Raw genomic sequence first — 20,703 nt, forward strand, 5'->3', positions numbered from 1 at the left:
GAATAGCCAAAGCAATCTTGAGAAAGAAGAATGGAACTGGAGGAATCAACCTGCCTGACTTCAGGCTCTACTACAAAGGCAAAACTTTTGACCTAAAATACAAACAATATTATGTATTAGAAATATTCATGTATTATATATTTTAAAGTTCTAGGACCACATATAGGTTCATAAAGAGAGTAATAATGTAAACCAGGATGACATGAAGGGCTTTGACAGGGCCATAGGAGTTATGTTTTTCCCAAATGCAGCAAGATTTGGAGTATGTTCATATAGCTATAAATACAATTTTGTTTTCTATGTGTTAAACAGATATTAGATATCCTACTATCAGTAAAAGAACTCTAAAATACTGTCTGAACTCAGGAAAACAACTTGAAAATTTAGTAGAACCTACTTACAATAGGATAATGTTTTTACTTTAAAATTCAAATAATAAGCAAAGTCAACAAATTAACAGTACTAAGGAGACCAAACAGATGGGAATCTACAAAGTAGCTATAAAATATTAATTTCTGTTTTACTCATCATCTGTAGTTCTGGCTCTATTTCTATTAGATTTCACTACTTTTATGTAATTATAAAGCAATTACATGAAACATGTAGTTGTGGGAAATCACTGGAGCCCAAGTGATTATGTTTCTAATCAAGAGGAAAAGCATTAAGAAGGCCCCATTTCCTATATTTGAAATTGTGGTAAAATATAAAACTGGCTGGAATCCTAATTTTCCAAATGTTTCACGTTAATCTAAAAGTTGATGAAAATTTACAACCTCTTAATCTAAAAATGTTCATAAAATGAAACTCAGAGTTTCGCCCAATTCTAATCTTTTCTCTGTTGCAATTCTGTGATAGATAGCCTTCAAGATGGTCCTGTTTTTCAAATGCTCGTACATCCTCTCCCCTTGTGTGTGGGCTGATTCTAGTGATTCACTTCATTCACTTCCAGTGAACACAGCAGGTGATGGGGTGTTATTTCAGGGACTAGGTTTCAAACACTCTGACTTCCGTCTTGTTCTCCCTTCTCTCGCTTTCTCTGGTGGAAGAGTTGAATATGAGATGCTCTATGGAAAGTGCACATGCCAAGGAACGGATGTTGCTGGCTGGCACCCAGGAGGATCTAAGTTCCACCAACAATTCTGCTTGTAGGTGAACTTTAAATAAGACTTCAGTCCTCATATTGTCTTCATGTGTGAGACCTTGAGACAGAACTAACCTGTACACAGATGACTAACCCAGGAACACTATGAGATAGTAATTGTGTGTAATTTTAAGCCACTGATTTTTTGGAATAATAAATCTATTGTGTGGATTAATAGATTTGGGGTAAACTCTCTAATAGATAACTAGTATAAATCCAAACAGAAGTAGTATTTCCATATTTGCTTTTAATCCATGAATTTGGAATAAATAAATGTGATATTTCAGGTAATGTAATCTTCAACTGATTCACTTGTATTTGTTGTATGGCACATGGTTCATGATCAGTAACTCAGTAAATATTAACATTTACTAAAGGAAAAAGCATATGTTATTTAGACATAAAACAAGGAGGGACAAATTTTTACCTTCTGTTTGGCAATAATTCTTCTGAAATGTTTATGTATAACATTTTAAGGGCTGAGTCAGTATATGTTTAATAACTGACTGAACTACTGTTGTAGACTAGTAGAAAGTGTGAAACACTTACTGATACTGTTAAATAAAGGCTGGCTGGGGTGAAATTATATTGCATTCAGGATGAACATAGTAAACACTTTTGTAATTAGAAATGCTTCAGGGTCTTTTCCTAGTACTTTTTGAGATTGTGTGGTTTGTTTATTACACAAACACTGAGAGTCGAGAGAAATTGAGAGAGAAAAAAAGTAGGCATGAGATGTATCTTTCAAAATAAATTAATCATTACAGGATAACATTAGCAAAGTTGTGTGGTACCATATTTTCTTATTCATATAGTTGATTTATAAGGTTGTTACAATTTCTGCTGTATAGAAAAGTGACTCAGGTAAACATATATACATATACACACACACTCTTCTTTACTTTCTTTTCCATTATAGTTTATCCCAGGAGTTTGGATATATAGTTCTCGGTACTATAGAGTTCAGTTCAGTTGCTCAGTCATGTCCAACTCTTTGAGACCCCATGGACTGCACCATTCCAGGCTTCCCTGTCCATCACAAACTCCCAGAGCTTACTCAGACACATGTCCATTGAGTCAGTGATGCCATCCGACCATTCTCTGCCATCCCCTTCTCCTCCCACCTTCAGTCTTTCCCAGCATCAGGGTCTTTTCCAGTGAGTTACTTCTTCGCATCAGGTGGCCAAAATATTGGCATTTCAGCATCTGCATTGGTCTTTTCAATGAATAATCAGGACTGATTTCCTTTAGGATGGACTGGTTGGATCTCCTTGCTGTCCAAGGGACTCTCAAGAGTCTTCTCCAACACCACAGTTCAAAAGTATCAATTCTTCAGCAGTCAGCTTTCTTCACAGTAAAACTCACATCCATACATGACCACTGGAAAAACCATAGCTTTGACTAAGCAAACATTTGTTGGCAAAGTGATGTCCCTGCTTTTTAATATGCTATCTAGGTTGGTCATAAGTTTTTTTCCAAGGAGCAAGCGTCTTTTAATTTGATGGCTGCAATCACCATCTGCAGTGATTTTGGAGCCCCAAAAAATAAAGTCAGTCACTGATTCCATTGTTTCCCCATCTATTTGCCGTGAGGTGATGGGACCAGATGCCATGATCTTAGTTTTCTGGATGTTGAGTTTTAAGCCAACTTTTTCACTCTCCTCTTTCACTTTCATCAAGAGGCTTTTTAGTTTCTCTTCACTTTCTGCCATAAGGGTGGTGTCATCTGCATATCTGAGGTTATTGATACTTCTCCTGGCAATCTTGATTCCAGCTTGTGCTTCCTCCAGCCCAGCATTTCTCATGATGTACTCTGCATATAAGTTAAATAAGCATGGTGACAATATACAGCCTTGACATATTCCTTTCCCAATTGGGTTCCCAATTTGGAACCAGTCTGTTGTTCTATGTCTGGTTCTAACTGTTGCTTCTTGACTTGCACATGGATTCCTCAGGAGGCAGGTCAGGTGATCTGATATTCCCATGTGTTGAAAAATTTTCCACAGTTGTTGTGATCCACACAGTCAAAGGCTTTGACATAGTAAGTAAAGCTGAAGTAAATGTTTTTGTGGAACCCTCTTGCTTTTTTGATGATCCAGCAGATGTTGGTAATTTGACCTCTGGCTCCTCTGCCTTCTCTAAATCCAGCTTGAACATCTGGAATTTCACAGTTCACATACTGTTGAAGCCTGGCTTGCAGAATTTTGAGCAATACTTTGCTAGTGTGTGAGATGAGTGCAATTGTGCAGTAGTTTGAGCATTCTTTGGGATTGCCTTTCTTTGGGATTGGAATGAAAACGGATCTTTTCCAGTCCTGTGGCCACTGCTGAGTTTTTCCAAATTTGCTGGCATATTGAGTGCAACACTTTCACAGCATCATCTTTTAGAATTTGAAATAGCTCAACTGGAAATCCATACCTCCACTAGATTTGTTTGTAGTGATATTTCCTAAGGCTCACTCGACTTCACATTCCAGGATGTCTGGCTCTGAGTGAGGGATCACACCATCCTGGTTATCTGGGTCAGAGGATCTTTTTTGTATGGTCGGTTCTTCTGTGGGTTCTCGCCACCTCTTCTCAATATCCTCTGCTTCTGCTCCACTCTAAATGTAAGAGTGTGCTTCTACAAACCACAAACTCTCAGCCCGTTCCTCCCCCTCCCTCCCCCTTGGCAATGACAAGTCTTTTCCCTAGTCTGTGAGTCTGTTTCTATGTCACAGATATGTTTATTTGTGCCATATTTTACATTCCACATATGAGTGATATCATATGGAATTTATCTTTCTCTTACTTATTTAGTATGGTAATCTCTAGGTCCATCCATGTTGCTGCAAATGGTGTGATTTCATTGGTTTTATGGCTGGGTAGTATTCCATTGTATATATGTACCATATCTTTATCCATTCATCTGTCAATGAGCATTTAGATTTTTCCACGTCTTGGCTATTGTGAATAGTGCTTTCATGAATACAGGTATGCATGTATCTTTTTGAATTACAGTCGAGTCTGGATGTATGCCCAGGACCTGGATTGCTGGATCATATGATAATTCTGTTTTTAGTTTTGTGAGGCTCTTCCATACTGTTTTCCAACTTGTTATACATTCCCACCAACAGTATAGGAGGATTCCCTTTTCTCTGCACTCTCTCTAGCATTTATTTGTAGACATTTTAGTGATGGCTGTTCTGACAGGTATAAGGTGGTAATTAATGGGAGTTTTGATTTGCATTTCTCTAGCAGTTTATAATGTTGAGCATCTTCTCTGGTGCCTATTGGCCATATGTATGTCTTCTTTGCAGAAATGTCTATTTATATATTCTTCCCATTTGTCAATTAGGCTGTTTTGTTGTTGCTTTTAGTTGTATGAGCTGTTTGTTTATTTTGGAGATTAAGTCCTTGTTGGTCACATTGATTGCAAATATTTTATCCCTTTTTTTTTATTTGTTCAGGATTTCCTTTAATGTACAAAAGCTTATAAGTTTGATTAAGCCCCATTTGTTTATTTATTTTTATTTCTATTGGGCGAGTGAGCAAAGACATTGGTACAATTATGTCACAGGATGTTTTGCCTATGTTCTCTTGTAGGAGTTTTGTGGTTCATGTCTTATATTGTCTTTAATCATTTTGAGTTTATTTCTGTGCATGGTATAAGAGTATGTTCTAACTTCATTGATTTACATGCAACTGCCCAGCTTTCCCACCACTACTTGCTGAAGTTCTTTTCCCATTTTACATTCTTGCTTCTTTTGTTGAAGACTAATTGACAATAGGTGTGTGGGTTTATTTCCAGGCTTCCTGTTCTATTCCACTGATCCCAATGTCTGTGTCTGTTTTTGTTTTTTTTTTTAAACCAACATTGCTGTTTTGATTATTGTAGCTTTGTTAGTGTAGCTTTGTATTATTGGCTTAAGTATAGTAGTGTTATGCTTCCTACTTTGTTCTTTTTTCTTAGTATTGCTTTGGCAATATATATATGAATTTTTTGGATTATTTTGTTCTAGTTCTGTGAAAAATGTCCTGGGTAATTTGATAGGGACAATATTAAATCTATAAATTATAACATTATAACATTGCCATTTTAACATTATTATTTTTTTTTAATCCAAGAGCATGAGATATCTTTCCATTTCTTTGAATCATCTTTAGTTTTCTTTCTTTAAAGGTTTTATATTTCTCAGCATGTAAGTCTCTCTCACCTCCTTGATCAGATTTCTCTGAGTATTTTATTTATTTTTGGTGTGGTTTTAAAAAGTAATGTTTTTTAAAATATTCATTTTCTGGTATTTCACCCTTAGGGTAGAGAAATGCAACTGGTTTCCTAACATTAATATTGTATCCTGCTACTTTGTTGAATTGGTTTATCTGTTCTTATAGGTTTTGTGTAGATTCCTTAGGATTTTTTATATGTAGTATTACATATTTTTAATCCTATATATATTTTTTATATATAGTATTATCTGCATATAGTAACAGTTATACCCCTTCCTTTCCAATTTGGATACATTTTATTTCTTTTACATGCCTAATTGCTGTGGCTAGGACTTTGAATACTATGTTGAATAGAAGTTGTGCGAATGGTTGTCTTTGTCTTGTTCCATATTTTAGTGAGAAGGCTTTCAGCTTTTCATCATTGAGTATTATACTAGCTGTGGATTTGTTATATATGGCTTTTATTATACTAAGATATGCTTCTTCTATACCCACTTGGAAAGAGTTATTATCATGAATGGATGTTGACTTTTGTGGAATGCCTTTTTGCTATTGAAATGATCATGTGGTTTTTGACTTGTGTTAATGTATATTATGTTGATTTCTGTTGAACTATCCTTATTAACTTTGGATGAATCCCACTTGGAGGTGGTGTATAATCTTTTCTATGTGTTGTTGGATTTAGTTTGCAAACATTTTATTGAAAACTTTTACATCTATATTCAAAAATATTGGCTTTTAAATTTCTTTTTTGGTGGTACCTTTGTCTGGTTTAGTTATCTAGGTGATGGTGGCTTTATTAGAATGTCTTTGGGAGTCTTCTCTCCTCTTCAGTATTTTAGAAGACTTTGAGAAGGATCCATATAATTTCTTTGTATATTTGGTAGAATTCATCTATGAAGCAAGGCTTCTCAGAAGTCTCAGTGATAAAGAATTCACCTGCATGCAGGAGATGTGGGTTCAACCCATGGATCAGGAAGATCCACTTGAGAAGAAAATGGCAGCTCACTCCAGTGTTCTTGCCTGGAGAATCCCATGGACAGTGGTGCCTGGTGGGCTCTGGTCCATAGGGTCAAAAAGAGTTGAACACATCTGAAGTGACTTAGCATGCATGCACACACTGGATCTTCCATCTTTCTTGGAAGGCTATGGATTTCCATCTAAGAACTGACTGTTGCTGTTTCTCATAGATTTGGTATGGTTGTGTTTTCATTGTCATTTGTTTCAAGTTATATTTTTTTAATTTCCTTTATAATTTTCTTGTTCTCATTGGGTTTTTAGTAGCATGCTGTTTATTTTCCATATAATCATTTTTTTCTCATTTATTTTTTCTGGGATGATTTCTAGTTTAAGTCAGAAGATACTTGAAGTAATTTCTGTACTCTTTAATCTGTTGAGGTTAGTTTTGTGTCCTAGTATGTGGTCAGTCCTAGATAATGTCCCATGTGCACTTGAAAATAATACGTATTCTGTTTTTTGTATGTTCTGAAAATATCCTAAGTCTCACTGTTCTATTGTATCATTTACGTTCTCTACTGCTTTATCCAGCACAGGCTAGAATCAAGATTGCCAGGAGAAATATCAACAACTTCAGATATGCAGATGACACCATCCTTATGGCAGAAAGCAAAGAGGAACTAAAGAGCCTCTTGATGGAAGTGAAAGAGGAGAGTGTAAAGTTGACTTAAAATTCAACATTCAGAAAACTCAGATCATGGCATCTGGTCCCATCACTTCATGGCAAATAGGTGGGGAAACAATGGAGACAGTGACTGACTTTATTTTTGGGGCTCCAAAATCACTGCAGATCACCATGAAATTAAAAGATGCTTGTTCCTTGGAACAAAATCCATGACTAACCTAGACAGCATGTTAAAAAGCAGAGACATTACTTTGCCAGCAAAGATCCGTCTAGTCAAAGCTATGGTTTTTCCAGTTTCATGTATGGATGTGAGAGTTGGACTATAAAGAAAGCTGAGTGCCGAAGAATTGATGCATTTGAGCTGTGGTATTGGAGATGGGATGGTTGGATGGCATTACCAACTTGATGGACATGAGTTTGAGCAGGCTTTGGGAGTTTGTGATGGACAGGGAAGCCTGGCATGCTGCAGCCCATGGAGTTACAAAGAGTTGGACACAACTGAATGACTGAACTGAACTGATTGCTTTATTTCTCTGTCTTGAATATCTGTCCATTGATGTGAGAAGGTTATTAAAGTCTTCTACTCTTACTGTATTCCCATCAATTTCTCCCTTTTTGTTTGTTAGTATTTATTTTATGTATTTGGGTGCTCTTACATTAGGCTTCCCTGGTGTCACAGATGGTAAGGAATCTGCTGGAAATGTAGGAGACCCAGGTTTAATCCCTAGGTTGGGAAGATCCCTTGGAGAAGGAAATTGAAACCCATTCTAGTATTCCTGCCTAGAGAATTCCATGGACAGAGGAGCCTGGTGGGCTACAGTCAATGGGGTCACAAGTATTCAGGCACAACTGAGTGACTAACACACACTCATACACACATTAGATGCATATATGTTGATGACTGTAAAGCCTCCTCTTTTATTCTTTTTATTATTAGTATCCTTCATTATCTTTTTTGTGGCCTTTGTTTTAAAGTGTATTTTTTCTGGTAAGTATTGCAACTCCCACTTTCTTGCCCTTTCTATTCACGTGAAATATATTTTTCTATCGGGAGCCGGCATATTATAAACTTAAAAAAAAAATTCTACCTACAGCTCTATGTTTTTTGATTGTAGCATTCAGTCATTTAAAGTAATTATTAATACATATGTATGTAGTACCATTTTAAACCTTGTTTTCCAGTTATTTCTCTGCCCCCCCCTCCTCCTTTTTGTGGTTTGGAAATTTCCTTTTATTTTAAGCTTGTGTTCTATTCGTTTTGGTTTTTGTGAATCTCTCTTATCCACATTTCACTATTTTAATATCTTTTTTTACATCATTATGGTGATACTTTTGCTCTTTCTTTGTGTTTATCGTTGCTTTCTTATATAAGTCTTTTTTCCTTTTGAGCTGTATACTGGCTTATTTAAGTGATTTACTTTACTATTGTAATTTCCTCTTTCCCATATCTTCTTGCTTCTTTTCTATTTAGAGAAGACCTTTCAATATTCCTATTGGTGTAGGTTTAGTATTGCTATATCCTTTTGACTTTTGCTTGTCTGAGAAAGTGTTTATTTCTTCTACTATTCTAAATGATAGTCTTGCTGAGTAGAATATTCTAGATCACAGAGCATTTCCTTTCAAGACTTTGAATGTATTTTTCCACTCCCTTCTGGCCTTCACTGTCTCTGTAGAGAATTCAGCTGATAGCCTTAGGGAGATTTCCTTGCAATTGACTCATTTTTCTCTTGCTGCCTTTAGAACTTTTGACTTTTTTTTTTTTAGTATGTCTGATTGTAAGTTTGTTTGAATTCATCTTCCTTGGGATCCTTTGTGTTTCCTATGTCTGGATATGTTTTTCCTTCTTTAGGTTTGCGGAATTTTCAGCCATAATTTCTCTAAATACATTTTCTATCCCCTTTTTATTCTCTTCTGGAATTCTTTGTAGATTGGCATACATTATATTATCCCGTAGGTCTGTTACAGTGCTTTCACTTTTCATTTGGATTTCTGTCTGCTATTCTGATTGTGTAATTTCCATTATTCTACTTTTTTTTTTTCTTTTGCATGATTCATTCTGCTTCATTGCCCATATAACTTGCCAGCTTTTAACTTGGCAAATGAATTTTCTAATTTTTCTTGGCTCCTCCTTATAGTTTATAGTTTTTTATGGTAATCTGCACTTCTATTGATAGCTTTTCTTCATTCCCTCAGTATTTACATTCTTTTTTTGAACTCAGTGTCTGTTACTCTGAAGATGTCTTTTTAATTGTTTGTTCCTTCAGGGAAATTCTCTTGATCCTTTAGCTAGGAGTGGTTCATCTGCTTCTTTATTTTACCTTTATTTCTCGTACTTTGTGAGTTTATTGCTTCCTGATAGCTCAGTTGGTAAAGAATCAGCCTGCAGTGCAGGAGACCCTGATTCGATTCCTGGGTGTTGGGAAGATCCCCTGTAGAAGGGAGAAGCTACCCACTCCAGTATTCTTGGGCTTCCACTGTGGCTCAGCTGGTAAAGAATCCGCCTGCAATGTGGGAGACCTGGGTTTGATCCCTGGGTTGGGAAGATTCCCTGGAGAAGGGAAAGGCTACCCATTCCAGTATTCTGGCCTGGAGAATTCCATGGATTGCCTAGTCCATGGGGTCACAAAGAGTCAGACATGGCTGAGTGGCTTTCACTTGTGAGTTTAGGGAAAATAATTCTTTACTATAGTCTTGGAGGGCTTTTCCAGTCAGGAATATCCCTGGGTAGCTTGTGTGGGTTAATTTTTTTTTTTTTAATGTGAGGGCTGCTTTTATTTTGGATGTTAGCCACCTCTTTCCTTGGCATATGCTGGTCATTATCCCTTTGATAGGGAGTGTTCAGGGTGTTTGATGGTTCATGGAAGAGGAGGCATGACCAGCACCCACTTACGGGACCCTTGGCAATAGTAGGGATCTGTGCCTGCCTCCGGAATCTGAGGTAGCAGCAGCAACTCACACCTGTCATCAGCTGGCCCCCTGCCACTTGAGAATGCGTGCACAGTCCTTGATGAATGTAACTTCCTGCTCAGTGTTTCTGACATAGTTTTACACTGCTAAGAAACTTCTTATGTCTAGTGACTGTAGGCTTTCTACAAAACCACCTTGAGCCTTCTCAGCAGACGTGCAGCAGAGACCGTCTACTGACACCAGGTTGTGGTGAGGTGCTGATTGCAGAGTACCAAGCAAGAACGGAAAGCGTGTGCTCAAAAGACCCAGATTTCCTGATGGCTTTGGGGGAAGTGTTTTTTAAAGCCAATGTGAGGGAGGGGTTGTAGGGTGCATGATCAGCTCATGTGCAGTTCTCTGATTGGCTGGGGGTGAGGTAACCTAATGATTCTGGAATCTCAGACATCAGCCTTCCGGTTGCACCTGGTCTGGGGTCTTTGTGCTGGTGTTCAATGTGCAGTTAACCTCCTCCACCTGATGGGTTTTTAGTATCAGCAAAATAACTTGAAGATGTGGCTCAATATATTCTGTATGGCCTTTGAGGAGGAACCAAGGGTCCCAAGCTTGGTTTTATGGCTAAACTATTATCATTTCGTCTTGCTTCACTCCTTTTCTGACTCTTCTGATTAAATTTGCTCTTTGTAACTCAGGGAAGGCAGAAGAGGATAAATCTTTTCTAAAAACAAGAGCTGGGGGGCCCAGGGTTGTATGTGTGTTGGGAGAAGGCAGTCTGTTCCCAAGACAGCCTTGCGGGGTCCTGTTTGGTTTCGGTTTGAATGATTTTCTTTGTGTAAAACAGAGGCCTCTGTCCTGGTGCTCTAAGTAACTTACTTAGTGGTGTGCAACTCTTTGCAACCCCATGGACTGCAGCCCACCAGGCTCTTCTATCCATGGGATTTCCCAGCAAGAATACTGGAGTGGGCTGCCATTTCCTTCTCCAGGGCATCTTCCTGACCCAGGGGTCAAACTCACATCTCCTGCATTGGCAGGCAGGAAACCTTTGTATGTTAAAGTATTAGAGATAAATTAAAAAGGGGGAATGTTTTCAGCAGGATTGGGATCACATTCTTCTTAGACTAGAATATGTCACATAGAGTAGAACTGCTGGTGAAAGTCTAATGTGAACACATACCATTTAATTTCCATTGAACTTGCTATATTCTGAGTAAAACATGCCTATGAGTAAAATAATAAAGTATAAGCAGAATAGCATTACAGTAGTACCCTGCTGGGATTTAGCCACCAGCAGTGGAAGGGGCTGCTCCAAGAGCATCTGTCTTTTTGGCAAAATTCAAATGCAGATGCTCTCGTTACTTTGATAATGCTACTGAGATTTCCATTTGATTACAGAAACGGGCCTGCCCTCTGTTGCTAGGCCTGAGTCATTTGCCCTACCTGTTATGTTGAGTTGTCAAATTGCTTTTAATGAGGAAAAAAAAAAAAAACTTCCTGAGAAAAGCCCAATAAAAAGCATTAGCAACTGCTTATAATTTAAACCCAGATTTGCCAGCATACCTCCTTTTCCCAAATATCACTGTATTTGTATTCCCTATATGGTGGATGGCAACAGTTGCAAGCTCAGATTATTGTTCTTGTCATGCCATGGTCTCCTGTGAATGCTGTCCTATAAATGCTGACCTGTTACATATTTCTGCTGTCCAGTTGTTTCCTTGTAAAGGACCGATAAGTTAAAAATATTTAGAAACTCAGGACTTTCTTATACAAAAATAAAAGGCTAATATTTTAATCCTCTAAAAGTGAGATTATAAGAGTCTGTGTACACAAGCCTTAAAATGCAGTGGTGTGTGTGTGAACTATTGAGATGGTGAATCTGGTTGGAATTGGTATTTCATCTTTTTTTTTTGCTGATTATCTGCCAACATACATATGATTTATGCTTCAGTTTACTCATCTGAAAAATATTGAGATAACATATATGTTGAGAAGATATACAGATATATATTACAATTTCTTTAAATAGAATATATGTGTATTAACCTGAGATTAACTATATCCCTCAAGACACTATAGGAGTACAACTGACTCCTAGGTGATGGCTATCTCATTTAAATGGTTTGTCTTCTGGAGAACATTTTTTATCTACAAATCTCATTTTAGTTATCTAAAAAAGTGACTTGTGGAAAAATTATCTCTTGAAATACTTGTTTTCTTCTGGATTCATAATTTTATGTGACAAAAGGGGACAATACAGAACATATTACAATTTATAAATAAAAGTAAAACCGAACAGGATTATAGACAGAACATTACTCAAAAGAGAAACTACGGTTAGTTGATTATGGAAATTGAAAGAGCAACACGGGTGCAGAGGTTAAGTGGAAATTATGCAGCCGAAATTTAAAAGAAACATACAAGAAGTGTTTGAAAATGAAAGATTGTTATGGCAAGTCAGAATACCAGTAAGAGTATGAACTAATTATATTATGTAAATTAAAGCATAATGAATGAAAGAATCTTCTAGAGCTATCTTATTTTCAAATAATATAAGAGATGATCTTTGTGGACTGTGTGAAATGACATCATTAGTGCATAAAATATTCAGAGTATCACATCACTGCAATTAGCAGTTATGTTGAATATTTTTTGTTTACCCTTTCTGAGATATATTTTCCACGTTTCTCTAATCTGTTCTGTGCCCTGGTAAGGTCAGTCCCTGTCAGAACCCCTTTACCCACATCTAGGTGGGTGACAGAGTTTCTTAGGCATATTGCTAAGGAGAGGAAGAAAGCCCAGTCAGAACACGTCATCTGCCTCCTCCCTTATCTGTCATGCTACGGATTCCTTCCCTCAGTCTCAGCCCTTAGCGTCTGTTGAGCTACATGTTTTGATCTCTTACATGCAAAATGGGAGAAATTATTTGTATTAACATAAATACTGTATTAGTCCACTGTGGTAGATTAGTTAAATATATGTAAACCTAGAAACAAATCATGACATAACAACTTTGATAAGTTAATAATATAAGAACAGAGTATCAGAAAGAGAAGGAAAGAATTCCATTTACTTTGGGGTCAAAAGAAAAAAAAAATACTTGGGAATAAACCTACCTAAAGAGGCAAAAGATATCTACTCCAAAAGTTATAAGTCATAAATGAGGAAATTGAAGACAACCACTTTTCTATTATAGAATGGAAAAGTAACACACCAAAGTGAAATTTTTTGCGGCATTATTTACTTCCTATGTAATTTTCATGTCTGTTAACCCTAGTTTTCTAACCTGTAAGATAGTTTTAACAATACTAAATTTTCATAACAGTTGTAAAGAGATCAGGTTAAGAATGTAAAACAGATGACTGGAAAGCACTGTTCTGGTATACAGTCGGAATCTGCTATGCCTGAGACATCTAGAGTCCATTTTACTAAAATAATTTGTAAAGAAATTAAACTTTGAGTTTTTATTTTTTTATTTCTTTCCTTTGAAACATTGTTTCTGTAATCTTGTGTTTAATGTGTTTTGCTTTCTTATTATTTATGCCTTAAAACTATGTGACCAACCATCATGATTTAGAATTGCTCTGGTACAGTTCAAATTTTGATTCATTTACTCCAGATTTTCTTCCAATAGAACTTGTTGTTTTGGAAAGCAAATGTTTTTGAGATTTTTTTATCTTTTAAATTATCTTTGTAGATTAAGCACAGTTATTTGATTCTAATCTGTTATACTAGTTACATTATTGGATTTTGACTTACAATTTACAAACAAAAGCCAGCATTTAATAGAATTTCCAATTACATTCACCAGTCAAAAAGGAGCTAAATCATTTCTGAACCTAGAATATCTAGAAATGGAGACATAGCCTTAGATTTTCAGTAATCTAAAGTTCATTATCCAATTATTAGTATTTGTCTTGGATGTTCATAAAGGTAAATAATATTGCTATATATCTGGACTTTTGATGCTTAGTAGTGAAACAAAAGTTTTAAAAGAATATTCATCTAAAAAAACAAAAAAGCAAGAATGTTCACCTGAGCAAGAATAGCTCTGGAGGAACATATTTTGTGACTACCATTTTATTCTTATGAGTAGGCTCCTCATCTCATGCCTTCTGCTCAACACAGATCTTCTATAAATCCCCTTCTATTATTTTCCCCTCCTTTGCTCTACCTTTATTTTCCTTACAGTTTCACTCTTTACATTCAGCTTGATACCGTCAATTTTCATTGCCTCAATTGTCAGCTATATACATATATACATTACATATCTATACACACACACATATATATATGTGTGTGTATATATATCTGTGTGTGTTTGTGTATATATATATGTATATATATATCTGTATATATGTATATCTGCATTCTTCTGGCTCTTAGTTGATATACGGACCTAAAACTCTATGAAATCAGCATCTCCACTTAAGATTTCTCAGGGACCTCAGAAACTCAGCATGTGTCAAACTGGAATCATTCTGCCTAAATTTATTATGTTGTGGATTAGTATCACTCACTCCACTGTTGAGCCAAAAATCCATTCTTCCTTGACTTATCCCTCCTTCTTGTCTTTCCCATAGCCAGTAAGAAATCCAACCATCTAATCCTCTGAGTCCTATCATCCAAATATTTTTTTGAACCTATTCACTCTTCTGTCCCATTTATCCTAAGATTTCTATCATGATTTAGAACACAGCCATTTCTTTCCTGGATGAATGTTTAGCCTTCTAATAAATCTCTCTGTTCTGAGTTATTTCTATGTCCATATGGTTTCCACCCAGTAGCCTATTTTTGCTTTCTTTTTGATTATCATTCATTTGTTAAAATGAAGTTAAAAGGAAGCTATTGTTGGATATTAATATCTTCAGTTATTAAAAACTAGTCTGACATTCATATATAGAGTTTGTCCAAACTCCAGTCTAAGTTGGCTTCCAGTGATTCTTATCAAAAGGAATATCACAAAGCCAGTTGTGAGTTGGTGGGAGGAGGGGGAGTGGCTGCAAAATAATCTTAGCATTTGAGGTACCCATTCCTCCAGTCCTGATTTAACCAGGATAGTTCTGCATTTATCTTTTTGTATATCTTAGTTCTGCATTATTTTTTATTGAAGGAAAGATGTGACAATGTTTGGAAACCATAATTATATCATTTTCCATATAAAATTGTTCTTTATTAAAAATTCAGTACAAGTATGCTTACTAGAGAATATCCTGATAAGCAAATCCATATATCATATTCTATCCCCTTAGAGTCCTAAATTTCCTTGGACATTATTTTTGTTTTCAATAGAGTGTAGTTTATTTCATTTTTCTTATGTTAGGTCTGTTTTCTTCTCTCTCCCAGACACAAACCAACTTCCCAATCAAAACTAATTTAACTTACTAAATGTATTCTTTTTTAAATTATTTTTTAATTGAAGGATAATTGCTTTACAGAATTTTGTTGTTTTCTGTCAAACCTCAACATGAATCAGTTTTAGGTATACATATATCCCCAATGCAAAGATCAAAATTTTCAAAAATGTTTCCACAAGTATATACTCAAGAGAAATTGATTTTATAGTGAAAATCCAGGAAGTAGTCCAAGTAAACTATGTTTTAAAGTACTTTCTCACTTTTTATAAAGTCAGATATTTCTTTCCTTTTTGTTTATGGTTTTGTATGCTGGTATTTTGGGTATGAATAGCTCTAGGCTCGAGGCACAGGTTATAGACAATACTGATTTGGTTGGGCTTATAGACTTTTGTATGCACCAACAGTTTTGTTTTGTTGGTTCTTTTACTGAAAAGCACTTTGACCCCTGTGTGTTCTTCCCTGGCTCACATTCCAAAAGCTAACAGGAATACTTGCAACTTTGTTTCCAGGAACCAGTGGCTTGTCTGTTTTAAACTGCATTCTGGCATCAATGACCAAATCAGTTAAGAACAGTAATAGTACTCTAGGTAGAATCTATTGGCCACACCAGCTCAATTTTTATTAAATTTTTATTAAATGTTTGCCCCATCATTTGGACCACATAATTTTGGAGTTACCTTCTGCTAATAATTGCTGGGTTAAGGGAGAATTTTCTCATTTGTAATATCTTCATGCTCTCCCTGACCTTCAATCTCTCCATCTTTTACTAGGACAGAGAAGTTGGAGAAAAAAGATTCCCAAAGATATCCATCCTCTGTGGCCTCTGCTAGTTCCTTTCAATCAACACAACAGTGGATGTATCTCATCACTATGGCAACCATCTGCTTTTAGTAAGTTATTTCTACTATCTCTGCTTTTCATTACAGACTCTGTTTTAGTAACTCTTTACTAAAATAAGATTGCGGTGCTTAGCATATTCTTAACCTGAGTTCTCTTATTTCTTAAATCTGCAACTTTCTACTTTTAAACAATTCTGAATAAATTTTACTTAAGTAAACATTTTAAACAAATAGAATTTTGTCAAAAGGACAAATATACTATGCAGTGGCACAAAAATAGTTGCTAATTGGATTTAAAGATAGAATCAATGATTTATTGGAAATGGGTATCTTCAAAATATTCCTTATTTGATCTTATTAGGTAGTTCCAACAACTCCTACACCAATTTTAGAGTTAACATTGGCTGCTACTCTAGGTGATTTGACTACATTTCTTGGTTACCTTTTGACTGGTGCATGGCTAAAATTTCCAGATGGTTCACACAGTGAAAGTGCTTCAAGGGAAGCACAAACCAGAAGTTAGCCACATAAATATTAGTGAATAATAAATTTATTATTATATCCAATATAAAATTGATGATATAAATAAATGATATGTTTAAAATATAAATAAATTATGCCTGTGAACTGTTAGTTTGTATTGAAAGAATCAATGAAGAGAAAGCAAAAGATAGTAATCAATGAATTTTATTACATTTAATCTTTTTGAGAATAATTTCTCTTTGGAGCAACCATTTTCTCTAATCTCAGTGTTGATAGATACAAAATCATCACCCTTCCTTCTTTCTTTTCCTTTTTGTTATTGCAAAATATCATGATTTTTAAAAACATGGCTTTGTAGTGTAATGTTGGGAAATCAAATTTTACAATTCTAGTTGAGCCAGCATTGAGTGTATTTTATTAATAGGACAGGAAATAGAGTGTAGTTGAGTTATGCAAATACAGTCAGACCTTTTTTTTATTTACAAATTTTGTATTTTGCTCCTCATTGATCTTTTGCATTAAGTTGGATTTTTAAAGTATTTGAAGGATTTTAAAGATTTTAAAGTATTTTAGACATTCGTCTTGAAAGCTGAGTTGCTTGCTCCACCCTAAATGCTGCACCTGAAGTGAATGCCTAACTTCTCTTGCCCCAACCACAGTTCTCTTATTAATAAGATCCCTTTAGAAATTTGAAATATTAATTCATAATATTTAAAGTTTTGTTATTAAGCTGCTAAATGATCATTTATGATTCCATGAAAATGTTATTTTTAAAAAACATTTTTATTCCATAGTCAACAATAACAACATGTACATACTAGCAAATCATTTTGGCTTTTCTTCAGGTGACTTATTAGGAAAGTAGGAAATCATAGTAAGCAAATAAGAAAATAATTGTCTTATGGAGCATCTGATTTTAATAATTGAAATTGTTTTTACTTGATGCATTTTTCGAAAGAGAAAACCCATTTGCTTATATAAAAGATGTATTTTTGTCTAGGATGGGATTTTCAAAATGAATGAGTCTAGATGAGTCAGTCTTACGTTAATTACAATGCCATCAATATTTACAGAAGAAATACAGCTTTAAAATTTTTTTATTCTAATTCGACCTATAACATTTTCTAGCGGTCTCTTCCTCATTTTAAAAAGGAGATTTCTGTATTTAGTTGCATATTTAACTATCTTTGCCGTCAGTAAGGCAATGACGATTAAGGTAAGGAGAGTTTAACGTATGGTGAATTGTGTGTTAAGTTTGTCTATTCCACTGAAGTGATACTGGGAGAGAGGGAAAAAAATCTGAAAATAAATATTTCTTTCTCTAAGACTTGAGTCTTTATTATTTGTAGTTAGAAATAAGTAATTACTGAAAGACCATAATGTCCCTGCTGGATTTTATGAATCTAAGGATTATGTGATTTAATTTTGATATTTCATACACTGCTTGATATTTCATAATTACTGTGAACACTGATACATCTGTAGCATTTTTAATTCTTTGATAAATGTATTAAAATATTTTACATTCATAGCAAGATATATGCCAGGGGCAAAAAGTTCATGAGAGGGAAATAATTATATCAAATGAAAGATTGAATTCTGTTTCTCTGATGCAGTGGATCAAATATTTGACTTGCTAGTAGAAAAATTACTTAAGAGCGCTACATAAGTGAAAGCAAGTTTTTTTAGCACTTGGCTCTTACTGTTCTTATAAGAAATTATATGTTCCTGTTCTTTTCATTAATGTGAAAGGGAAGAATTAACTCAGTGTGAATATATTTCACAGCATGATGTACTATAGGAAATAATGCCAAATACATAACAAGTAGAATCAGTAATTAAAATTAAGCATATATCCATTATCACAGTATGAATAAATATATATACACTCTTACACACAAGCATCAATGAAGATAGCACTGAGAATATGTGAAAAGTTCATTTCATAATTCAAGACAAATTGTAATTTTCAGTGAGGACCCCAGTAACAGCTGAGCAGATGTTGCTGTGTGTGCTTGCATGATCCTGATTTTCATAGAGGACCATAGTGCAAGTAGTTACCTGATTATGCTAGTTTCTGAAGTCACCAAGGACAAATCCTTTATACAGAATAAGTCTTAATTCAGAAAACTTTGTTACTGTCTGTTCACTTACTAAATAAATAAATAACTGTAATACCTAAGTAAGTCTTGTAAATCAATGCTAAAAAGAAACAGGCACCTCACAAAAGAAGAAAACAAAATTTTCAGCAAGAATAAATCCCCATATGAATCAAATAAATGTGCAGTTAAAACAACAATAGAACATGTGTCCCACTAGTAAAAATTTAAATGTAATGAAAATAAGCTGGCTGGCGAGGTGGGGAAATTGAATTCATTATAATTACTGCTGGAAATATGAGTTGTAGAACCCTTATAACTATCAACTAAAATACACATACACTTTAATCATTACTGTTCTAGAAATATGTCCTATTAGAAATACAGTTCAAATATAGAAATAAAATAAGCTTGACTCAATTTTATTTTAATATTAATATATAAGAATAATGTAAAAGATGAATAATCAAATCTAATGTATACTTATGTAAAGGAAAAATAATATGAAATTTTGAAAGAAACTAAACTGCTATTATAGGAGAACAAGGGAGAGTATATGGTGAGCAGATATAAAAGTAGATATTCTTTGAAATGAAGAAGATAATAATGTAAACCAGTACGGGGATAGATTTTTATTTTATATGGTATCTCTGCTTAATTCACATCATGTATGCATGTGTACGTGGAAGCCAGGGGCCTCCAGAGCATGAAGCTATACAGTGCTTGCAGAAGTGTCCACCATGAAGAAGCAGTGACCGTGGACAATAGTTATTGTTATAGTGAAGCTGCAGGAACATAAAAGGAAGTAACCTTTACAACTTAAGGCTTGAAGGACTAGATATGTCACAGAAGTCTAATTTGTTCTTTACTGAGAATGTTTTTGAGTAAGGTTATACTAAACTTTTGGTTGCTACACTCAGTAGTATTTTTTTCAGACTTTAATTTCCCACATCCATCAATACAGCTGATCACATCTAACATCAGAATATACTTCCCACCCTTCCAACATTCAGTGGCCTTTGACAGTTTTCTACTAAATATTCTCTCATCTGTTTTATCACATCTTAGTCATCTTTGTCCCTGTTTTTTCATCCAAAATTTAAAAAAAATTATATTCTACAAGGTTTCAACATAAACTCTCCTGTTTGTACCTAAAACACCCAAACTTTGCTCCTGTTCTTCACTGAGAACCTCAGTAACAACTGAGCAGATGAGTTTCTAACCACTTTGGCACCGACAACTATTGATTTTACTTCTTTGCTCTAGACTTTCCAGTCGGAGTCAGCTACATATTTTCAACTACTAGTTTTCAACACCTGGTTCAAAATTCTTTACTCTGAGCACCCTGGTCCCTAAATTCTATATTCTGTGCTCTTAACCTTTCTTTCATATTTTAATGTAGTCTCATATAATTTGAAATTGATTTATTTATACTTTCATCTCCACGTGATAGAGAATTAGTTTTTTTTTTGTAAGAAATGCCTAATTTTTTCGCCTTTGCACAAGAGCTAGATCACATTAAGTCATTAAATAATCATTTAAAAGAAAAAGACTTTCCTAGTGAAATAATACCACTGAGTGACCATCATTCAGACAGCATAACTTCCTGTCTATTCCCCTAGAAGAGAACCTAAAAAGATGTTTTATCTAGAAATATGGTTCTTTGACTTATTAAAGGTAAAAGTGTGCCTTCCCAATAAATCATCTTGCAAGAATTTCATGTCACTACTAAAGGTTATAATGCATAAAATGTCTTGAAGCAAAATCATTGAAGAATAAAATAATAAAAGAACCATGGAATAAGAACAACGTATATTTTCTTGCTTTAAGAAAAAAAAAAAACAAACTAGTTTTAGTTCAGGATCTAGCATAATTAAGTTGCTTTCTAAACAGTTAACTCTGACAAAAAATGAATTTTGATGATTTAAGAGAAAGTATCATTCCAGTCATTACTTTCAAGGTTTTCAATAATTCATCAGCAGGGATCACAAAAAAACTGAGAATGCAGCAAAGACAGAAATAGTATTGCACGTTTGA

General features: G+C 34.9%; 1 protein-coding gene across 1 annotated transcript in view; it reads left to right on the forward strand.

Moving 5' to 3' along the window:
* LOC122422004 overlaps positions 1 to 20,703 on the forward strand; it is a 111,316-nt gene that overhangs the window by 37,619 nt on the left and 52,994 nt on the right. The window contains exon 4 of the mRNA XM_043438179.1: positions 16,016 to 16,135. Coding sequence (XP_043294114.1) covers positions 16,016 to 16,135 — 120 coding nt within the window. The remainder of the gene's footprint in view (positions 1 to 16,015; positions 16,136 to 20,703) is intronic.

This window comes from Cervus canadensis, chromosome 19 (assembly GCF_019320065.1).
Source record: "Cervus canadensis isolate Bull #8, Minnesota chromosome 19, ASM1932006v1, whole genome shotgun sequence".
Taxonomy (NCBI): Eukaryota; Metazoa; Chordata; class Mammalia; order Artiodactyla; family Cervidae; genus Cervus; species Cervus canadensis.